Source organism: Bombyx mandarina, chromosome 28 (assembly GCF_030267445.1).
Source record: "Bombyx mandarina strain Sakado chromosome 28, ASM3026744v2".
NCBI lineage: Eukaryota > Metazoa > Arthropoda > Insecta > Lepidoptera > Bombycidae > Bombyx > Bombyx mandarina.
Genome location: NC_143233.1, coordinates 3,958,297 through 3,978,529, shown reverse-complemented (window position 1 = coordinate 3,978,529; position 20,233 = coordinate 3,958,297). Strand labels below are relative to the sequence as shown.

Sequence of the window (20,233 nt, the reverse complement as noted above, 5' to 3'; positions counted from 1 at the left end):
TCGGAAGGATAAGGAGGCTGGGTCTCGACGTGGCGCTCAGTAAATCCGAGGCTCTGTGGTTTCACGGGCCGCGGAGGGCGCCACCAGTTGACACCCACATCGTGGTTGGAGGCGTCCGGATAGGGGTCGGGGTGCAGTTGAAGTACCTCGGCCTCGTGTTGGACAGCCGGTGGGCTTTTCGTGCTCACTTTGCGGAGCTGGTCCCCCGATTGATGGGGACGGCCGGTTCTTTGAGCCGGCTGTTCCCGAATATTGGGGGACCGGATCAGGTTGTGCGCCGCCTCTACGCGGGGGTGGTGCGATCGATGGCCCTGTACGGTGCACCTGTGTGGGCTGAGCCGCGCAACCGGGTCACTATGGCTCGGTTCCTGCGCCGGCCGCAGCGCACCGTTGCCATCAGGGTCATTCGCGGATATCGCACCGTCTCCTTCGAGGCGGCGTGTGTTTTGGCGGGGACGCCGCCATGGGAGCTGGAGGCGGAGTCGCTCGCTGCCGACTATCGGTGGCGCAGCGAGCTTCGTGCTCGGGGCGTGGCGCGTCTCCCCGAAAGTGAGCTGCGGGCGCGGAAGGCCCATTCTCGGCGGTCCGTGCTCGAGTCGTGGTCGAGGCGATTGGCCAACCCCACGTGGGGGCTACGGACCGTCGAGGCGGTTTACCCGGTCTTTGATGACTGGGTAAATCGTGGCGAAGGACGTCTCACCTTTCGTCTGGTGCAGGTGCTGACCGGGCACGGATGCTTCGGGAAGTACCTGCGCCGGATAGGGGCTGAGCCGACGACGAGGTGTCACCATTGTGGACACGACCTGGACACGGCGGAGCATACGCTCGCTGTCTGCCCTGCTTGGGAGGTGCAGCGCCGTGTCCTGGTCGCAAAGATAGGACCTGACTTGTCGCTGCCTGGCGTCGTGGCGTCGATGCTTGGCAGCGATGAGTCATGGAAGGCTATGCTCGACTTCTGCGAGTGCACCATCTCGCAGAAGGAGGCGGCGGGGCGAGTGAGGGAAAGCTCTCCTCACTACGCAGAAACCCGCCGCCGCCGAGCAGGGGGTCGGGACCGGGGTCGTATCCGTGACCTGGCCCCCTAAGAGCTAGGGGTCCCACCCGTTTTGTGCGGGGAGAGACCCAGACGTGGGGTGGCGTGCTTTGCACGCTCACCCGCAATAGGAAGCCGGGTGATGGTAGACCGCGTTCCCCCGACAGCTCTGGGGGAAGGTGTAACGCGGCGCCATCAAAGCGGGCTCTCGGCCCGCTGAACGAGGGAACCGGTGGTCGTGTCGCTGGCGGCCACCGGTCCGGCGTCCGTGGGACGGTGGGATGGATGTAATGTGCTCTGCGTCAACCCTGTCCCGCCGTTTCAATAGCCCCGACTGGGCTCCGGCCCGGTCCGAGGTAGGGCGCCGGTTGTGAGCGGCAGGAGTTTTTAGTGAGGTTCAACTCCCACATACCCCACCTGCCGCGCGGGTGGGGATCCGGCGATTTTCTCCTGTGGAAAAAAAAAAAAAAAAAAGCTTACCATAGTTAGTATGGAGATCCCGAGGGACCTGGGCGGGCCCCCCGGCGCGCACTCTGCGTGGCCGGGGGCTCCGTCTGTGGGGGAGTTTTGCTGGACTTCCACCGGGCGCGTCCGTAGGTGGCGGATAACGGGATCCTCTGGGAACAGTCCCACTCCCAGGGGTATCGTCCGGTCTTTTTCGTTGCAAGGATTTCTAGGTGTTAGGTAGGTAGGCTAGGTGTAGGAGTAGGGTAGCCTAGTTAGGCTTTGCAACGAAAGAGATCGGATGACGCGGACCAAAACCAGCAGGGGGAGTTGCGGGCTCTCCACGCCCTTCACTCGCTGAAGGGTGTTCCTCCTGGAGACGCTCGGGCTCCCTCTCTTTTCCCCTTTCTTCCCCCTTTTTTGTTTTTCGGGTCACGTCCGACCCGTTTCGGACGTAGCCCATGGGTGACGGTGGGCCACTTTTGGTCTGCCTTTTGATGGAGAAGTGAGCCGGCGTTGCTTACGCATCATCCGGCCGCTGGTCGCCATGTCCCCGGCTTCGGCTACAGGGGCACGCCCTCCAGAGGGGGGTACCGGTATACCGGCGTGGCTTCGTGGTTGTTGCTCTTTTGAGCGTCGGGCGGTGGTCTGTCGTGTTGCTCGTTGCACTCGGCGGGCCGCCGGCCAACCCGTAATCCTCACCGCGTGGGGGACGGGGGCCGCTGCCGCGAGGCACGGGGCCGCGAGGACGTAAACCTCTTTAAAAAATGCCCCAATCCTAAGCTCTGGTGCCCGGCGATGGGATGAATGGCTGGAGGGAGTCCAGTCCCGAGGGTACCAACCAGACCCCAGGGGACCGACCCCTGGTTAAACAAAAAGGAAATATGACACAATGGCACTTGTTAAAAAGTTATTACCCCAGGAGGGTACCTCCCGCTCCGCGGGGGGAGAATCCCTCCGTGCGGTCGAGGAATCGGCCGCACGCTGCCCCACCGTTTCTGGGGGGGGCAAACAATGCCACGACGAAGGGGGCGACAGCACGGGTCGCGTAAGGGATCGAGTTCCCACCGTGCTCCTCGAACGATGCGACAGCCTGTTCTCGCTTCACTCGGCGCGAAGCTCCGCGAGGGGCGACGCGTCCAGTGGGAGGGAGACGCCAGTGCTGTTCGCAGACAGCGCGCAAAAGCGGACTCGGCGGAAGCGGAAGTCGGCTCGACGGCCGGCGTCCTCCGCTCCGTCTGACTCGTCCGAGGGTGAGCCTGCCAGCGCCAAATATATGGCGTTGGCGGAAGGGCCGGCGACTGCTGCGGCGTCGCCCGCCACTGATTTAGAGATTAGTTCTTCTCGCGGACTGGCTGCTGCCTCCTCGGTGCAAACCAGGGCCGCCCGCCGTGAGGCCAACGAACTTCCTAAAAACGGAGAGGTTGAGCACCTGGAGCGCTCCCTTACCGAGGTGGGTCCATCCGACCCCCTCCGAACATGTGACATCGCCCAGAAATTGGTGACTGCGGTAATTAAGAAATCGGCCAAGGGCCTAAAGGGCGACTGCGTGCGGGCTCTAAAATCGGCTACCTCCTCCCTGGAGGAACAAATGGTAAATGCAGTGAGCCGCACCACGAATGAGGAAACGGTGGGTCTACGGAAAACAGTGGACCTGCTGCACGCCCGACTGGCACAAATCAGTACCGAAAACGATCGCCTTCGGCAGGAGAACGGGCAGATGAAGGTCGACATGGCTGAGATGCGTACGCTCGTGAACGATTTAGTCGAGAAGCAGTGCAACTCGGCCCCTGCATCTACTCCGCTCGAGACAGAAGAGGCCAATGAGGCCGAGGAGTTGAGGCGGCGGCTCCTAATACAGGAGGCACGCAGCTCGAACGTGGAGCGTGCGAGACCGCCCCTCGCTCACGAGAGAAAGGGAGAAGCCCCAACACCGGCACCCCGCAGGATCATGAAGACGACTGCCAGCTCTAACGCGGTATCAAGGGCCACCAAAACATATGGCGGCCCCAAAACAAAAATGGGCGTAACTCCTGCGGCACGTCCCGCCGCGATTGCTGCTGCGAGGGCAACAACGTCTGCCCCTCCGAAGACACCGGCGTCTGCTCCTGCCCCTACCCAGCCTGTGAAGGCGGGGCCGGGCAGGAGCCGAACTAAGAAGAATAGGGGCGTCAACGCCGCAAAACCGGCCCCGACCCCCCAGCCCCGCCCACTGCCCCCTGCCCCGGCCATTATGGAAGAGGCCTGGACGACGGTAGTGCGGCGTGGGCCTAAGAAAGTGGCGGCGCCTGCTGCGCCGCGTCCCAAGCCCGCCCCTGCGGCCACCGCTCCCCGCCAAGAGGGTCGAGCGGGGCCGAGGGGCCAAAAAGGAAGAGGAGGAGCACGCAGAAAGCCGCGCGCCCCGCGGTCGGCTGCAGTGGTATTGGAGCTGCTGCCGGCCGCCAAAGAAAAGGGCATCACGTACCACGACGTGATGACCCAGGCGCGCGGCGGCGTAAATGTGGACGCCCTCGGCGTGGAGGGTGGCGTCAAGGTCCGGCAGACGGCCAACGGGGCTCGTCTTTTGGAGTGCCCCGGCGAAAACACGAACGCCGCGGCCGAAAAACTGGCGGCCCGGCTTCGAGAAATTCTGCCGGACCCCGAGATGGTGCGCATCGCGCGGCCCGTGAAGATGGGAGAAGTTAAAATCACGGGCCTCGACGAGTGCGCCACAAAGGAGGAGGTCGCTGCAGCCATTGCGTCGCAGGGCAACTGCGCCCTCGCCGATGTCAAGGTCGGGGAGTTCCGGGTAACCTACTCCGGAACCCGGACGGCGTGGGCGCGTTGCCCGGTAGCAACGGCGACCCTCCTGGCCACCCCTCCACAGGGGCGGCCTTCCGACAGCCCAGGAAGGCTGCGCGTGGGCTGGGTAGTGGCCCACGTGCAGCTGCAGGATGCCAGGCCGTGGCGCTGTCTTCGGTGCTTCGGCACCGGCCACGGTCTCGCCAAGTGCCCCTCGACCGTGGACCGCAGCGGCTTGTGTTTCCGCTGCGGCCAACCGGGGCACAAGGCAGCCTCCTGCACCACAGCCGCGCCGCACTGCGTCTTGTGCGACGCGGCCAAAAGGAAGGCCGACCACCGGGCCGGGGGCCCGGCGTGTAAATCTGCCCCCTCCTCTACAAAAACGAGGAGGGGCGGAAAGAAAAAGAAGCCGGCTGCAACAAGGGCAGCCGGCGAGTCAGTTCCCGCCGCGGCTGTTGTCGAGCCGCAGGGCGGGACAGACGAGGGAGCGATGGACGTAGCCCCGTAATGGGTTGCGTCCATCGCTTCCTCCAAAGTAATTTGAACCACTCCGCCAGGGCACAGGATCTCCTCGTCCACACCATGGCGGAGTGGTCAATCGACGTCGCTGTCGCCGCGGAGCCGTACTTCGTCCCCACCGACCAGGACTGCTGGATCAGGGACGTCGACGGCTCCGTGGCCATCGTACTTAGACAGTCCGCGGCGTTACCCCCCTTGGATATGGTGGCCAGGGGACCCGGGTACGTCGCGGCTAGGATCGACGGGACCGTCGTGATCGGGGCGTACTTTTCTCCGAACAGGAGCCTCGCCGAGTTCGAGCGGTTTCTGGGCGGGCTCGAGGTGCTCTTGCACCGCTTCGGGTCCCGCCCTGTCATCGTCGCGGGGGACCTCAATGCCAAGTGTACGGCTTGGGGCTCCCCCCGCACGGATTCGCGAGGCGAGGCTCTTTCGGAGTGGGCGATCGCGACCGGCCTCTGTCTCCTAAACAGAGGCACGGTCGCGACTTGCGTGCGGTGGAACGGGGAATCTCACGTGGACGTGACGTTCGCGTCCCCGTCCGCCGTGCGCCGCACCCGCGGCTGGCGCGTACTCGAGGGGGCGGAGACGCTCTCGGACCACCGATACGTCCGATTTGAGCTCTCCGCCTCCTCCTTGTCATCGTCGTCAGCCGCGGGCGCCCGCGGCGAGGAGGAGCTCCCGCAAGGTGCGCCCCGTTCGTTCCCCAGGTGGGCCTTGAAACGGATGAACAAGGAGTTGCTGATGGAGGCGGCCGCTGTTGCTGCGTGGGCGCCAAAACCCGCGCGGCTCGCGGACGTGGATGCGGAGGTCGACTGGTTCCGGGGCACCATGGCAAACATTTGTGATGCCGCCATGCCCCGGGTCGGCCCCCGAGCACCACGTGGGGGTGCGTTCTGGTGGTCGCCCGAGATCGCAAGACTCCGCGAGGAGTGCGTGAGGGCGCGCCGCCGGAGCGCACGCCACCGCCGCCGCCGTCGTCGCGACGCTACGTTCGCGGAGACGGCGGCCCGGCTGCACGCTGACTGTCGTCAAAAACAGACGGCGCTGCAGCTGGCCATCGGCGAGGCCAAGAAGCAGAGCATGAAGACTCTCCTGGAGTCGCTCGACGAAGATCCCTGGGGGCGCCCATACAAGATGGTTCGCAGGAAACTGCAACCGTGGGCGCTCCCGGTGACCGAGCGGCTCCAGCCTCGGCAGCTGCGGGAAATTGTTGCGGCACTCTTCCCGCCGGCAGCGGGGGGGGACTTTGAGCCCCCCCAGATGGACGCCACGTGGGGCACGCCTCCGCGTCGCCACAGCGTTCCCGCTGCCGAGGAGCCCCCTCCCCCTATCACGGGGGCGGAGATCCATGCGGCCGTGTCCAGAATGAGAGCGAAGGACGCGGCCCCCGGCCCTGACGGCTTTCACGGCCGGGTCTGGAGCTTGGCCTTCGAGGCCCTAGGGGACCGGCTCGGGGGGCTTTTCGAAGCGTGCCTCGAGTCGGGACGGTTCCCGTCGAAATGGAAGACGGGCAGACTGGTCCTTCTGCGGAAGGACGGGCGCCCCGCGGACTCACCCGCGGGCTATCGCCCCATCGTGTTGCTGGACGAAGCGGGCAAGATGCTCGAGAGGATCGTCGCGGCCCGCATCGTCCGGCACCTGACCGAGACGGGTCCCGATCTTTCGGCGGAGCAGTACGGCTTCAGAGAGGGCCGCTCGACTATCGACGCAATTCTGCGCGTGCGGGCCCTCTCCGATGAAGCCGTATCCCGGGGCGGGGTGGCGATGGCGTTATCCTTAGATGTAAGGAACGCCTTCAACACCCTGCCCTGGTCGGTGATCGCGGGGGCGCTGGAGTATCACGGCGTCCCCGCATACCTCCGCCGACTGATCGGCTCCTACCTCGAGGGCAGGTCGATCCAGTGCATCGGACACGGTGGGGCGATGTACCGCTTCCCCGTCGAGCGCGGTGTTCCGCAGGGGTCCGTCCTGGGCCCCCTGCTGTGGAACATCGGCTACGACTGGGTCCTGCGGGGCGTCATTCGGGGACCCCTCCCCGGGCTCAGCGTAATTTGTTACGCTGACGACACGTTGGTCGTAGCTCCGGGGAGGGACTACCGGGAGTCTGCCCGTCTGGCGTGCGCAGGCGTGGCACACGTCGTCACCAGGATCCGACGGTTGGGGCTCGAGGTGGCGCTCGACAAAACCCAGGCCCTGCTCTTTCACGGGCCGGGACGAGCGCCGCCTCTGGGTGCCCACCTCGTGATCGGAGGCGTCCGCGTCGGGGTCGGGGTGACCGGTCTTCGGTACCTCGGCCTCGAACTGGACGGTCGGTGGAGCTTCCGCGCTCACTTTGAAAAATTGGGCCCTCGACTGATGGCGGCGGCCGGCTCTTTGAGCCGGCTGCTTCCAAACGTCGGGGGTCCCGATCAGGTGGCGCGCCGCCTCTACATGGGGGTGGTGCGGTCGATGGCACTATACGGCGCGCCCGTATGGTGCCACGCCCTGACCCGCGAGAACGTCGCGGCGCTGCGACGTCCGCAGCGCGCGATCGCGGTCAGGGCGATCCGAGGATACCGCACCGTCTCCTTCGAGGCGGCGTGCTTGCTCGCCGGGGCGCCACCCTGGGACCTGGAGGCGGAGGCGCTCGCTGCCGATTACAGGTGGCGTAGCGACCTCCGCTCTAGGGGGGAAGGGCGCCCCGGCGAAGGAGTAGTTCGAGCGCGGAGGCTCCAATCTCGGCGGTCCGTGCTGGAGGCGTGGTCTCGCCGCTTGGCGGACCCGTCGGCCGGCATCCGTACCGTCGAGGCGGTCCGCCCGGTTCTCGCGGACTGGGTGGGCCGCGACCGCGGATGCCTCACCTTCCGGCTGACGCAAATGCTTACCGGCCACGGATGTTTCGGCCGGTACTTGCATAAGATAGCCGGAAGGGAACCGACGGCGCAGTGCCACCACTGCGCGGACCGCGACGAGGATGACACAGCGGAACACACGCTGGCGCGTTGCTCTGGATTCGACGAGCAACGCGCCGCCCTCGTCGCGGTCATTGGAGAGGACCTCTCGCTGCCGCGCGTCGTGGCTACGATGCTCGGCAGCGACGCGTCCTGGAAGGCGATGCTCGACTTCTGCGAGTCCACCATCTCGCAGAAGGAGGCGGCGGAGCGAGAGAGGGAGAGCTCTTCCCTTTCCGCACCGATCCGTCGCCGTCGAGCCGGGGGCCGGAGGCGGGAATACGCCCGTACGTCCCGGCCCCTGTAGGTGGCGGCCTCCCCCCGGTGAAGGTCAAGGGGCGACCTGAGGGGGTGAGGCCGCGCGGCGCGCTACCAGCACTCTAGCGCGCTGCCGTGGAGTGAATAGAGCGACCGGTCGACGGTGTATCGCGTCCCGACCCGGCAGGCTGGTTCTGGTCCAGCGGGGTATTCCGGGACACCAGCGGCACCGTCTGGGCGGCCCGACGGGCTGCCGTACCGAGACGGCCGACGTTTCAGAGCCTTCGATTCGCCTCGAAGGCTCCGTCGGCTGGGCGTCCTTGGGGTGAGCCGCGCCGTCTGGTTGTAGTGTTGACCGCGGTAGCCCCCCTACCTCATCCGGGTTCTGACCTCGGAGGGGATCGGACGTCGGGTGTAAGAGTGCAGGGGAGTCGTTTAGTGGGTGGGCTCTAAAATCCTTGGGCCCGCGGTCTGCTCACAACACCATGCAGATCGTTGAGTCTCACATACCCCGCGCGCCCCTTTTGCGCGGGGACCTCGTAGGAGGTTCGGCCCTCTACCCGAAAAAAAAAAAAAAAAAAAAAAAAAGTTAGTATGGAGATCCCGAGGGACCTGGGCGGGCCCCCCGGCGCGCACTCTGCGTGGCCGGGGGCTCCGTCTATGGGGGAGTTTTGCTGGACTTCCACCGGGCGCGTCCGTAGGTGGCGGATAACGGGATCCTCTGGGAACAGTCCCACTCCCAGGGGTATCGTCCGGTCTTTTTCGTTGCAAGGATTTCTAGGTGTTAGGTAGGTAGGCTAGGTGTAGGAGTAGGGTAGCCTAGTTAGGCTTTGCAACGAAAGAGATCGGACGACGCGGACCAAAACCAGCAGGGGGAGTTGCGGGCTCTCCACGCCCTTCACTCGCTGAAGGGTGCTCCTCCTGGAGACGCTCGGGCTCCCTCTCTTGTCCCCTTTCTTCCCCCTTTTTTTTGTTTTTTCTTCGGGTCACGTCCGACCCGTTTCGGACGTAACCCACGGGTGGTGGTGGGCCACTTTTGGCCTGCCCTTTGATGGAGAAGTGAGCCGGCGTTGCTTACGCATCTTCCGGCCGCTGGTCGCCATGTCCCCGGCTTCGGCTACAGGGGCACGCCCTCCAGAGGGGGGTACCGGTATACCGGCGTGGCTTCGTGGTTGTTGCTCTTTTGAGCGTCGGGCGGTGGTCTGTCGTGTTGCTCGTTGCACTCGGCGGGCCGCCGGCCAACCCGTAATCCTCACCGCGTGGGGGACGGGGGCCGCTGCCGCGAGGCACGGGGCCGCGAGGACGTAAACCTCTTTAAAAAATGCCCCAATCCTAAGCTCTGGTGCCCGGCGATGGGATGAATGGCTGGAGGGAGTCCAGTCCCGAGGGTACCAACCAGACCCCAGGGGACCGACCCCTGGTTAAACAAAAAGGAATAATGAAAATGGCACTTGTTAAAGATTTATTACCCCAGGAGGGTACCTCCCGCTCTGCGGGGGGAGAATCCCTCCGTGCGGTCGAGCGATCGGCCGCACGCTGCCCCACCGTTTCTGGGGGGGGCAAACAATGCCAAGATGTAGGGGGCGACAGCACGGGTCGCGTAAGGGACAGAGTCCCCACCGTGCGCCTCGAGCGCTGTGAGAGCTTGATCTCGCTGTACTCGGCGCGGAGCTCCGCAAGGGGCGACGCATCTAGTGGGCGGGAGACGCCAGCTCTGTTTGCTGATTGTGTTCGGCAGCGGACTCGGCGGAAGCGGAAGTCGGCTCGTCAGACGGCGTCCTCCGCTCCGTCCGACTCCTCGGAGGGTGAGCCTGCCTGCGCCAAATACATGGCGTTGGCGGAAGGGCCGGCGGCTGCTGCGGTGCCGCCCGCCACTGATTGTGAAGATAGTCTTCCTCGCGGACTGGCTGCTGCCTCCTCGGCGCATTCCAGGGCCGCCTGCCGTGAGGCAAGAGGAAAAATTAAAATAGGAGAGGTCGAGCGCCTGGAGCGCTCCCTAACGGAGGTGGGTCCCTATGACCACCTCCGAGCATTCGAAATAGTGAAGGACATGGTCGCCACCATAGCTACAAAATCGGCCAAGGGATTAAAGGGCGACTACGTGCGTGCCATGAAGTCGGCAGCCGCCACCTTGGCAGAGCGCATGGAAAAGATAGTAAGCCGCACAACAAATGAAGAGACAATGGACCAACGCAAGGAGCTGGATCTGATGCACGCCCGCCTCGAGCAAGTGTCAGAAGAGAATGGCCATCTTCGGGCGGAGAACGGTCAGCTCCGCGTCGACATGGCCGAGCTGCGAACAATGGTTGCCGATCTCATTGAGCGGCAACGCAGCTCGGCCCCTGTCCCTCCTCCGCCCGAAGCGGAAGGCCTCACTGAGGTCGAGGAGCTGAGGCGGCAGCTCCTTATACAGGAGGCAAGGAGCTCGACCGTTGAGCGCGCAAGACCGCCCCTCGCTCACGGGGCGAAAGATGGTGCCCCTGTGCCGGCACCTCGAAAGACCAAAGGAGCGGCTACTATTAAAACGTACGCGGGACAGAAGAAAGCTGCGGCACCCGAGACACGGTCGGCCACTTCTGCCGCTGTTCCGGCTGGGACTCCTACAACCGGAGCGTCTACGTCTGCAGCTACGGGGGCAACAAGATCCGCCCCCCCAAAGAAATCGGCGTCTACTCCTGCCCCGTCCCAGCCTGCGAAGGCGGGGCCCGGCAGGAGCCGGACCAAGAAGAAGGGGGGCATCAACGCTGCGAAACCGGCCCCGACTCCCCAGCCCCGCCCGCTGCCCCCGGCTCCTGCCACTATGGAAGAGGCATGGACAACGGTAGTGCGGCGTGGGCCCAAAAAGGTGGCGGCGCCTGTCGCGCCGCGCCCCAAGCCTGCCCCTGCGGCCGCCGCTCCCCGCCAAGAGGGTCGAGCGGAGCCGAGGGGCCGAAATGGACGAAGGAGGCCGCGCGCCCCGCGGTCGGCTGCAGTGGTAGTGGAGCTGCTGCCGGCCGGCAAAGAAAAAGGCATCACCTACCACGAGGTGATGACCCAGGCGCGCGGCGGCGTGGATGTGGACGCCCTCGGCGTGGAGGGGGGCATCAAGGTCCGGCAGACGGCCAACGGGGCACGTCTCATAGAGTGCCCCGGCCCGAACACCAACGCCGCGGCCGAAAAATTGGCGGCCCGGCTGAGGGAAATCCTGCCGGATCCCGAGGTGGTGCGCATCGCGCGGCCCGTAAAAATGGCGGAGGTGAAAATTACGGGCCTCGACGAGTGTGCCACGAAGGAGGAGGTCGCCTCGGCCATCGCGTCGCAGGGCAACTGCGCCCTCGCCGACGTCAAAGTCGGGGAGCTCCGGGTAACCTACTCTGGTACCCGGACGGCGTGGGCGCGTTGCCCGATTGCAACGGCGACCCTCCTGGCCACCCCTCCACAGGGGCGGCCTTCCGACAGCCCAGGAAGGCTGCGCGTGGGCTGGGTAGTGGCCCACGTGCAGCTGCAGGATGCCAGGCCGTGGCGCTGTCTTCGGTGCTTCGGCACCGGCCACGGCCTCGCCAAGTGCCCCTCGACCGTGGACCGCAGCGGCTTGTGTTTCCGCTGCGGCCAACCGGGGCACAAGGCAGCCTCCTGCACCACAGCCGCGCCGCACTGCGTCTTGTGCGACGCGGCCAAAAGGAAGGCCGACCACCGGGCCGGGGGCCCGGCGTGTAAATCTGCCCCCTCCTCTACAAAAACGAGGAGGGGCGGAAAGAAAAAGAAGCCGGCTGCAACAAGGGCAGCCGGCGAGTCAGTTTCCGCCGCGGCTGTTGTCGAGCCGCAGGGCGGGACAGACGAGGGAGCGATGGACGTAGCCCCGTAATGGGTTGCGTCCACCGCTTCCTCCAGTGCAATTTGAACCACTCCGCCAGGGCACAGGATCTCCTCGTCCACACCATGGCGGAGTGGTCAATTGATGTTGCTGTCGCCGCGGAGCCGTACTTCGTCCCCACCGACCAGGACTGCTGGATGGGGGACGTCGACGGCTCCGTGGCCATCGTACTAAGACAGTCCGCGGCGTTACCCCCCTTGGATATGGTGGCCAGGGGACCCGGGTACGTCGCGGCTAGGATCGACGGGACCGTCGTGATCGGGGCGTACTTTTCTCCGAACAGGAGCCTCGCCGAATTCGAACGGTTTCTGGGCGGGCTCGAGGCGCTTTTACACCGCCTCGGGTCCCGCCCTGTCATCGTCGCGGGGGACCTCAACGCCAAGTGTACGGCTTGGGGTTCCCCCCGCACGGATTCGCGAGGCGAGGCTCTTTCGGAGTGGGCGATCGCGACCGGCCTCTGTCTCCTAAACAGAGGCACGGTCGCGACTTGCGTGCGGTGGAACGGGGAATCTCACGTGGACGTGACGTTCGCGTCCCCGTCCGCCGTGCGCCGCACCCGCGGCTGGCGCGTACTCGAGGGGGCGGAGACGCTCTCGGACCACCGATACGTCCGATTTGAGCTCTCCGCCTCCTCCTTGTCGTCGTCGTCAGCCGCGGGCGCCCGCGGTGAGGAGGAGCTCCCGCAAGGTGCGCCCCGTTCGTTCCCCAGGTGGGCCTTGAAACGAATGAACAAGGAGTTGCTGATGGAGGCGGCCGCTGTTGCTGCGTGGGCGCCAAAACCCGCGCGGCTCGCGGACGTGGATGCGGAGGTCGACTGGTTCCGGGGCACCATGGCAAACATCTGTGATGCCGCCATGCCCCGGGTCGGCCCCCGAGCACCACGTGGGGGTGCGTTCTGGTGGTCGCCCGAGATCGCAAGACTCCGCGAGGAGTGCGTGAGGGCGCGCCGCCGGAGCGCACGCCACCGCCGCCGCCGTCGTCGCGACGCTGCGTTCGCGGAGACGGCGGCCCAGCTGCACGCTGACTGTCGTCAAAAGCAGACGGCGCTGCAGCTGGCCATCGGCGAGGCCAAGAAGCAGAGCATGAAGACTCTCCTGGAGTCGCTCGACGAAGATCCCTGGGGGCGCCCATACAAGATGGTTCGCAGGAAACTGCAGCCGTGGGCGCTCCCGGTGACCGAGCGGCTCCAGCCTCGGCAGCTGCGGGAAATAGTTTCTGCGCTTTTCCCGCCGGCAGCGGGGGGGGACTTTGAGCCCCCCCAGATGGACGCCACGTGGGGCACGCCTCCGCGTCGCCCCAGCGTTCCCGCTGCCGAGGAGCCCCCTCCCCCTATCACGGGGGCGGAGATCCATGCGGCCGTGTCCAGAATGAGGGCGAAGGACGCGGCCCCCGGCCCTGACGGCGTTCACGGCCGGGTCTGGAGCTTGGCCTTCGAGGCCCTAGGGGACCGGCTCGGGGGGCTTTTCGAAGCGTGCCTCGAGTCGGGACGGTTCCCGTCGAAATGGAAGACGGGCAGACTGGTCCTTCTGCGGAAGGACGGGCGCCCCGCGGACTCACCCGCGGGCTATCGCCCCATCGTGTTGCTGGACGAAGCGGGCAAGATGCTCGAGAGGATCGTCGCGGCCCGCATCGTCCGGCACCTGACCGAGACGGGTCCCGATCTTTCGGCGGAGCAATACGGCTTCAGAGAGGGCCGCTCGACTATCGACGCAATTCTGCGCGTGCGGGCCCTCTCCGATGAAGCCGTATCCCGGGGCGGGGTGGCGATGGCGTTATCCTTAGATGTAAGGAACGCCTTCAACACCCTGCCCTGGTCGGTGATCGCGGGGGCGCTGGAGTATCACGGCGTCCCCGCATACCTCCGCCGACTGATCGGCTCCTACCTCGAGGGCAGGTCGATCCAGTGCATCGGACACGGTGGGGCGATGCTCCGCTTCCCCGTCGAGCGCGGTGTTCCACAGGGGTCTGTCCTGGGCCCCCTGCTGTGGAACATCGGCTACGACTGGGTCCTGCGGGGCGTCATTCGGGGTCCCCTCCCCGGGCTGAGCGTAATATGTTACGCCGACGACACGTTGGTCGTGGCTCCGGGGAGGGACTACCGGGAGTCTGCCCGTCTGGCGTGCGCAGGCGTGGCACACGTCGTCACTAGGATCCGACGGTTGGGGCTCGAGGTGGCGCTCGACAAAACCCAGGCCCTGTTATTTCACGGGCCGGGACGAGCGCCGCCTCTGGGTGCCCACCTCGTGATCGGAGGCGTCCGCGTCGGGGTCGGGGTGACCGGTCTTCGGTACCTCGGCCTCGAACTGGACGGTCGGTGGAACTTCCGCGCTCACTTTGAGAAGTTGGGCCCTCGACTGATGGCGACGGCCGGCTCTTTGAGCCGGCTTCTTCCAAACGTCGGGGGTCCCGATCAGGTGGCGCGCCGCCTCTACATGGGGGTGGTGCGGTCGATGGCACTATACGGGGCTCCCGTATGGTGCCACGCCCTGACCCGCGAGAACGTCGCCGCGCTGCGACGTCCGCAGCGCGCGATCGCGGTCAGGGCGATCCGAGGATACCGCACCGTCTCCTTCGAGGCGGCGTGCTTGCTCGCCGGGGCGCCACCCTGGGACCTGGAGGCGGAGGCGCTCGCTGCCGATTACCGGTGGCGTAGCGACCTTCGCTCTAGGGGGGAAGGGCGCCCCGGCGAAGGAGTAGTTCGAGCGCGGAGGCTCCAATCTCGGCGGTCCGTGCTGGAGGCGTGGTCTCGCCGCTTGGCGGACCCGTCGGCCGGCCTCCGTACCGTCGAGGCGGTCCGCCCGGTTCTCGCGGACTGGGTGGGCCGCGACCGCGGATGCCTCACCTTCCGGCTGACGCAAATGCTTACCGGCCACGGATGTTTCGGCCGGTACTTGCATAAGATAGCCGGAAGGGAACCGACGGCGCAGTGCCACCACTGCGCGGACCGCGACGAGGAAGACACAGCGGAACACACGCTGGCGCGTTGCTCTGGATTCGACGAGCAACGCGCCGCCCTCGTCGCGGTCATAGGTGAGGACCTCTCGCTGCCGCGCGTCGTGGCTTCGATGCTCGGCAGCGACGCGTCCTGGAAGGCGATGCTCGACTTCTGCGAGTCCACCATATCGCAGAAGGAGGCGGCGGAGCGAGAGAGGGAGAGCTCTTCCCTTTCCGCACCGATCCGTCGCCGTCGAGCCGGGGGCCGGAGGCGGGAATACGCCCGTACGTCCCGGCCCCTGTAGGTGGCGGCCTCCCCCCGGTGAAGGTCAAGGGGCGACCTGAGGGGGTGAGGCCGCGCGGCGCGCTACCAGCACTCTAGCGCGCTGCCGTGGAGTGAATAGAGCGACCGGTCGACGGTGTATCGCGTCCCGACCCGGCAGGCTGGTTCTGGTCCAGCGGGGTATTCCGGGACACCAGCGGCACCGTCTGGGCGGCCCGACGGGCTGCCGTACCGAGACGGCCGATGTTTCAGAGCCTTCGATTCGCCTCGAAGGCTCCGTCGGCCGGGCGTCCTTGGGGTGAGCCGCGCTGTCTGGTTGTAGTGTTGACCGCGGTAGCCCCCCTACCTCATCCGGGTTCTGACCTCGGAGGGGATCGGACGTCGGGTGTAAGAGTGCAGAGGAGTCGTTTAGTGGGTGGGCTCTAAAATCCTTGGGCCCGCGGTCTGCTCACAACACCATGCAGATCGTTGAGTCTCACATACCCCGCGCGCCCCATTTGCGCGGGGACCTCGTAGGAGGTTCGGCCCTCTACCCGAAAAAAAAAAAAAAAAAAAAAAAAAAAAAGTTAGTATGGAGATCCCGAGGGACCTGGGCGGGCCCCCCGGCGCGCACTCTGCGTGGCCGGGGGCTCCGTCTGTGGGGGAGTTTTGCTGGACTTCCACCGGGCGCGTCCGTAGGTGGCGGATAACGGGATCCTCTGGGAACAGTCCCACTCCCAGGGGTATCGTCCGGTCTTTTTCGTTGCAAGGATTTCTAGGTGTTAGGTAGGTAGGCTAGGTGTAGGAGTAGGGTAGCCTAGTTAGGCTTTGCAACGAAAGAGATCGGATGACGCGGACCAAAACCAGCAGGGGGAGTTGCGGGCTCTCCACGCCCTTCACTCGCTGAAGGGTGTTCCTCCTGGAGACGCTCGGGCTCCCTCTCTTTTCCCCTTTCTTCCCCCTTTTTCTTTTTCTTCGGGTCACGTCCGACCCGTTTCGGACGTAACCCACGGGTGGTGGTGGGCCACTTTTGGCCTGCCCTTTCATGGAGAAGTGAGCCGGCGTTGCTTACGCATCTTCCGGCCGCTGGTCGCCATGTCGCCGGCTTCGGCTACAGGGGCACGCCCTCCAGAGGGGGGTACCGGTATACCGGCGTGGCTTCGTCGTCGTTGCTCGTTTGAGCGTCGGGCGGTGGTCTGTCGTGTTGCTCGTTGCACTCGGCGGGCTGCCGGCCAACCCGTAATCCTCACCGCGTGGGGGACGGGGGCCGCTGCCGCGAGGCACGGGGCCGCGAGGACGTAAACCTCTTTAAAAAATGCCCCAATCCTAAGCTCTGGTGCCCGGCGATGGGATGAATGGCTGGAGGGAGTCCAGTCCCAAGGGTACCAACCAGACCCCAGGGGACCGACCCCTGGTTAATAAAAAAGGACAAAATGAAATATGGCACCTGTTAAAGATTTATTACCCCAGGAGGGTACCTCCCGCTCCGCGGGGGGAGAATCCCTCCGTGCGGTCGAGCAATCGGCCGCACGCTGCCCCACCGTTTCTGGGGGGGGCAAACAATGCCAAGACGTAGTGGGCGACAACACGGGTCGCGTAAGGGACAGAGTCCCAACCGTGGTCCTAGAGCGCTGCGAAAGCTTAATCTCGCTGTACTCGGCACGGAGCTCCGCGAGGGGCGACGCGTCTAGTGGGCGGGAGACGCCAGTGCTGTTCGCAGACAGCGTGCAAAAGCGGACTCGGCGGAAGAGGAAGTCGGCTCGTCAGCCGGCATCTGTTCCTCCGTCCGACTCCTCGGAGGGTGAGCCCGCCAGCGCCAAATATATGGCGTTGGCGGAAGGGCCGGCGGCTGCTGCGGCGCCGCCCGCCACCGATTGCGACACAATCTCTTCCCGCGGACTGGACGCTGCCTCCTTGGCGCAGTCCAGAGCCGCCTGCCGAAAGGCACAAAACGGGACAGAGGTGGGAGAGGTCGAGCGACTGGAGCGCTCCCTAACGGAGGTGGGTCCCTCTGACCCCCTCCGAGCGTGCAATATTGTCAAGGAGATGGTTGCCACTATAGCCAAAAAATCGGCTAAAGGACTTAAAGGCGATTATGTGCAGGCCCTAAAATCCGGAGCGGCGACCCTGGAAGAGAGACTGCAGGACGTCGTGGACCGCACCACAACCACGGAGACGGCGGGCTTGCGACAGGAAGTGGCCCTGCTGCATGCCCGCCTTGAAGAGGTATCGATCCAGAATGGCCAACTTCGGACGGAGAATGGGCAGCTGCGAGTGGACATGGCTGAGTTGCGGACCATGGTGGCCGACCTCATGGAGCGGCAACGCAGCTCGGCCCCTGCCCCTCCTCCGCCTGAAGCGGAAGAAAACCAGGAAGCTGAGGAGCAGAGACGGCAGCTCCTAATACTCGAGGCAAGGAGTTCAACCGTCGAGCGCGCAAGACCGCCCCTTGCTCACGAGGCGAAAAACGGGGCCCCTATACCGGCACCCCGCAGGATTGTGGCCGCAAAAACTTATAGCGGCCCCAAGAAGTCAGCCACACCGGCGAAGATTCCCGCTGCGACTGCCTCCACGTCTGCAGCTGCGAGGGCTTCGAAACCAGCCCCCGCAAAGAAACCGACGTCCGCTCCTGCCCCGTCCCAGCCTGCGAAGGCGGGGCCCGGCAGGAGCCGAAATAAGAAGAAAGGGGGCGTCAACGCCGCCAAACCGGCCCCGACCCCCCAGCCCCGCCCGCTGCCCCCCGCCCCGGCCAACATGAATGAGGCCTGGACGACGGTGGTGCGGCGAGGGCCCAAAAAGGTAGCGGTGCCTGCCGCGCCGCGCCCCAAGCCCGCCCCTGCGGCCACCGCTCCCCGCCAAGAGGGTCGAGCGGAGCCGAGGGGCCGACCTGGACGAAGGAGGCCGCGCGCCCCGCGGTCGGCTGCAGTAGTCGTAGAGCTGCTGCCGGCCGCTAAAGAACGGGGCATCACCTACCACGAGGTGATGACCCAGGCGCGCGGCGGCGTGAATGTGGACGCCCTCGGCGTGGAGGGGGGCATCAAGGTCCGGCAGACGGCCAACGGGGCTCGTCTTATAGAGTGCCCCGGCCCCAACACAAACGCCGCGGCTGAAAAATTGGCAGCCCGGCTGAGGGAGATCCTGCCGGACCCCGAGGTGGTGCGCATCGCGCGGCCCGTGAAGATGGGGGAAGTAAAAATCACGGGCCTCGACGAGTGCGCCACGAAAGAGGAGGTCGCCGCGGCCATCGCGTCGCAGGGCAACTGCGCCCTCGCCGACGTCAAAGTCGGGGAGCTCCGGGTGACATACTCCGGAACCCGGACGGCGTGGGCGCGTTGCCCGGTAGCAACGGCGAACCTCCTGGCCACCCCTCCACAGGGTCGGCCTTCGGACAGCCCTGGATGGCTGCGCGTGGGCTGGGTAGTGGCCCACGTGCAACTGCAGGAGAGCAGGCCGTGGCGTTGTCTTCGATGCTTCGGCACCGGCCACGGCCTCGCCAAGTGCCCCTCGACCGTGGACCGCAGCGACCTGTGTTTCCGCTGCGGCCAACCGGGGCACAAGGCAGCCTCCTGCACCACAGCCGCGCCGCACTGCGTCTTGTGCGACGCGGCTAAAAGGAAGGCCGACCACCGGGCCGGGGGCCCGGCGTGTAAGTCCGCCCCCTCCTCTACCAAAACGAGGAGGGGCGGCAAGAAAAATAAAAAGAAGGAGAGGCCGGCTGCAATAAGGGCAGCCGGCGAGTCAGTTCCCGCCGCGGCACCAGACGAGCCGCAGGGCGGGACAGACGAGGGAGCGATGGACGTAGCCCCGTAATGGGTTGCGTCCACCGCTTCCTCCAGTGCAATTTGAACCACTCCGCCAGGGCACAGGATCTCCTCGTCCACACCATGGCGGAGTGGTCAATTGATGTTGCTGTCGCCGCGGAGCCGTACTTCGTCCCCACCGACCAGGACTGCTGGATGGGGGACGTCGACGGCTCCGTGGCCATCGTACTAAGACAGTCCGCGGCGTTACCCCCCTTGGATATGGTGGCCAGGGGACCCGGGTACGTCGCGGCTAGGATCGACGGGACCGTCGTGATCGGGGCGTACTTTTCTCCGAACAGGAGCCTCGCCGAATTCGAACGGTTTCTGGGCGGGCTCGAGGCGCTTTTACACCGCCTCGGGTCCCGCCCTGTCATCGTCGCGGGGGACCTCAACGCCAAGTGTACGGCTTGGGGTTCCCCCCGCACGGATTCGCGAGGCGAGGCTCTTTCGGAGTGGGCGATCGCGACCGGCCTCTGTCTCCTAAACAGAGGCACGGTCGCGACTTGCGTGCGGTGGAACGGGGAATCTCACGTGGACGTGACGTTCGCGTCCCCGTCCGCCGTGCGCCGCACCCGCGGCTGGCGCGTACTCGAGGGGGCGGAGACGCTCTCGGACCACCGATACGTCCGATTTGAGCTCTCCGCCTCCTCCTTGTCGTCGTCGTCAGCCGCGGGCGCCCGCGGTGAGGAGGAGCTCCCGCAAGGTGCGCCCCGTTCGTTCCCCAGGTGGGCCTTGAAACGAATGAACAAGGAGTTGCTGATGGAGGCGGCCGCTGTTGCTGCGTGGGCGCCAAAACCCGCGCGGCTCGCGGACGTGGATGCGGAGGTCGACTGGTTCCGGGGCACCATGGCAAACATCTGTGATGCCGCCATGCCCCGGGTCGGCCCCCGAGCACCACGTGGGGGTGCGTTCTGGTGGTCGCCCGAGATCGCAAGACTCCGCGAGGAGTGCGTGAGGGCGCGCCGCCGGAGCGCACGCCACCGCCGCCGCCGTCGTCGCGACGCTACGTTCGCGGAGACGGCGGCCCGGCTGCACGCTGACTGTCGTCAAAAACAGACCGCGCTGCAGCTGGCCATCGGCGAGGCCAAGAAGCAGAGCATGAAGACTCTCCTGGAGTCGCTCGACGAAGATCCCTGGGGGCGCCCATACAAGATGGTTCGCAGAAAACTGCAGCCGTGGGCGCTCCCGGTGGCCGAGCGGCTCCAGCCTCGGCAGCTGCGGGAAATTGTTTCCGCGCTTTTCCCGCCGGCAGCGGGGGGGGACTTTGAGCCCCCCAGATGGACGCCACGTGGGGCACGCCTCCGCGTCGCCACAGCGTTCCCGCTGCCGAGGAGCCCCCTCCCCCTATCACGGGGGCGGAGATCCATGCGGCCGTGTCCAGAATGAGAGCGAAGGACGCGGCCCCCGGCCCTGACG

General features: G+C 65.8%; 3 protein-coding genes across 3 annotated transcripts; all 3 read left to right on the top strand.

The window, feature by feature from the left end:
- Window positions 1-1,522: 1,522 nt before the first annotated feature.
- On the top strand, window positions 1,523-4,889 carry LOC149499694 (uncharacterized). Its single transcript, XM_089739049.1, has one exon. The coding sequence runs from the start codon at window positions 2,370-2,372 to the stop codon at window positions 4,764-4,766; it is 2,397 nt and encodes a 798-aa protein (XP_089595175.1). The 5' UTR covers window positions 1,523-2,369; the 3' UTR covers window positions 4,767-4,889.
- Window positions 4,890-9,793: 4,904 nt separating this feature from the next.
- On the top strand, window positions 9,794-11,823 carry LOC149499693 (uncharacterized). Its single transcript, XM_089738946.1, has one exon. The coding sequence runs from the start codon at window positions 9,794-9,796 to the stop codon at window positions 11,807-11,809; it is 2,016 nt and encodes a 671-aa protein (XP_089595072.1). The 3' UTR covers window positions 11,810-11,823.
- A 3,782-nt stretch (window positions 11,824-15,605) lies between these two features.
- On the top strand, window positions 15,606-18,838 carry LOC149499692 (uncharacterized). The gene has a single exon (XM_089739130.1). It carries the CDS (start codon window positions 16,455-16,457, stop codon window positions 18,822-18,824), a length of 2,370 nt encoding a protein of 789 aa, XP_089595256.1. The 5' UTR covers window positions 15,606-16,454; the 3' UTR covers window positions 18,825-18,838.
- Window positions 18,839-20,233: the final 1,395 nt, after the last annotated feature.

Coding starts and splice junctions, on each gene's coding strand:
- LOC149499693 (XM_089738946.1), top strand. CDS start 9,794: ATGGCGTTGGCGGAAGGGCCGGCGGCTGCTGCGGTGCCGCCCGCCACT.
- LOC149499692 (XM_089739130.1), top strand. CDS start 16,455: ATGGCACCTGTTAAAGATTTATTACCCCAGGAGGGTACCTCCCGCTCC.
- LOC149499694 (XM_089739049.1), top strand. CDS start 2,370: ATGGCACTTGTTAAAAAGTTATTACCCCAGGAGGGTACCTCCCGCTCC.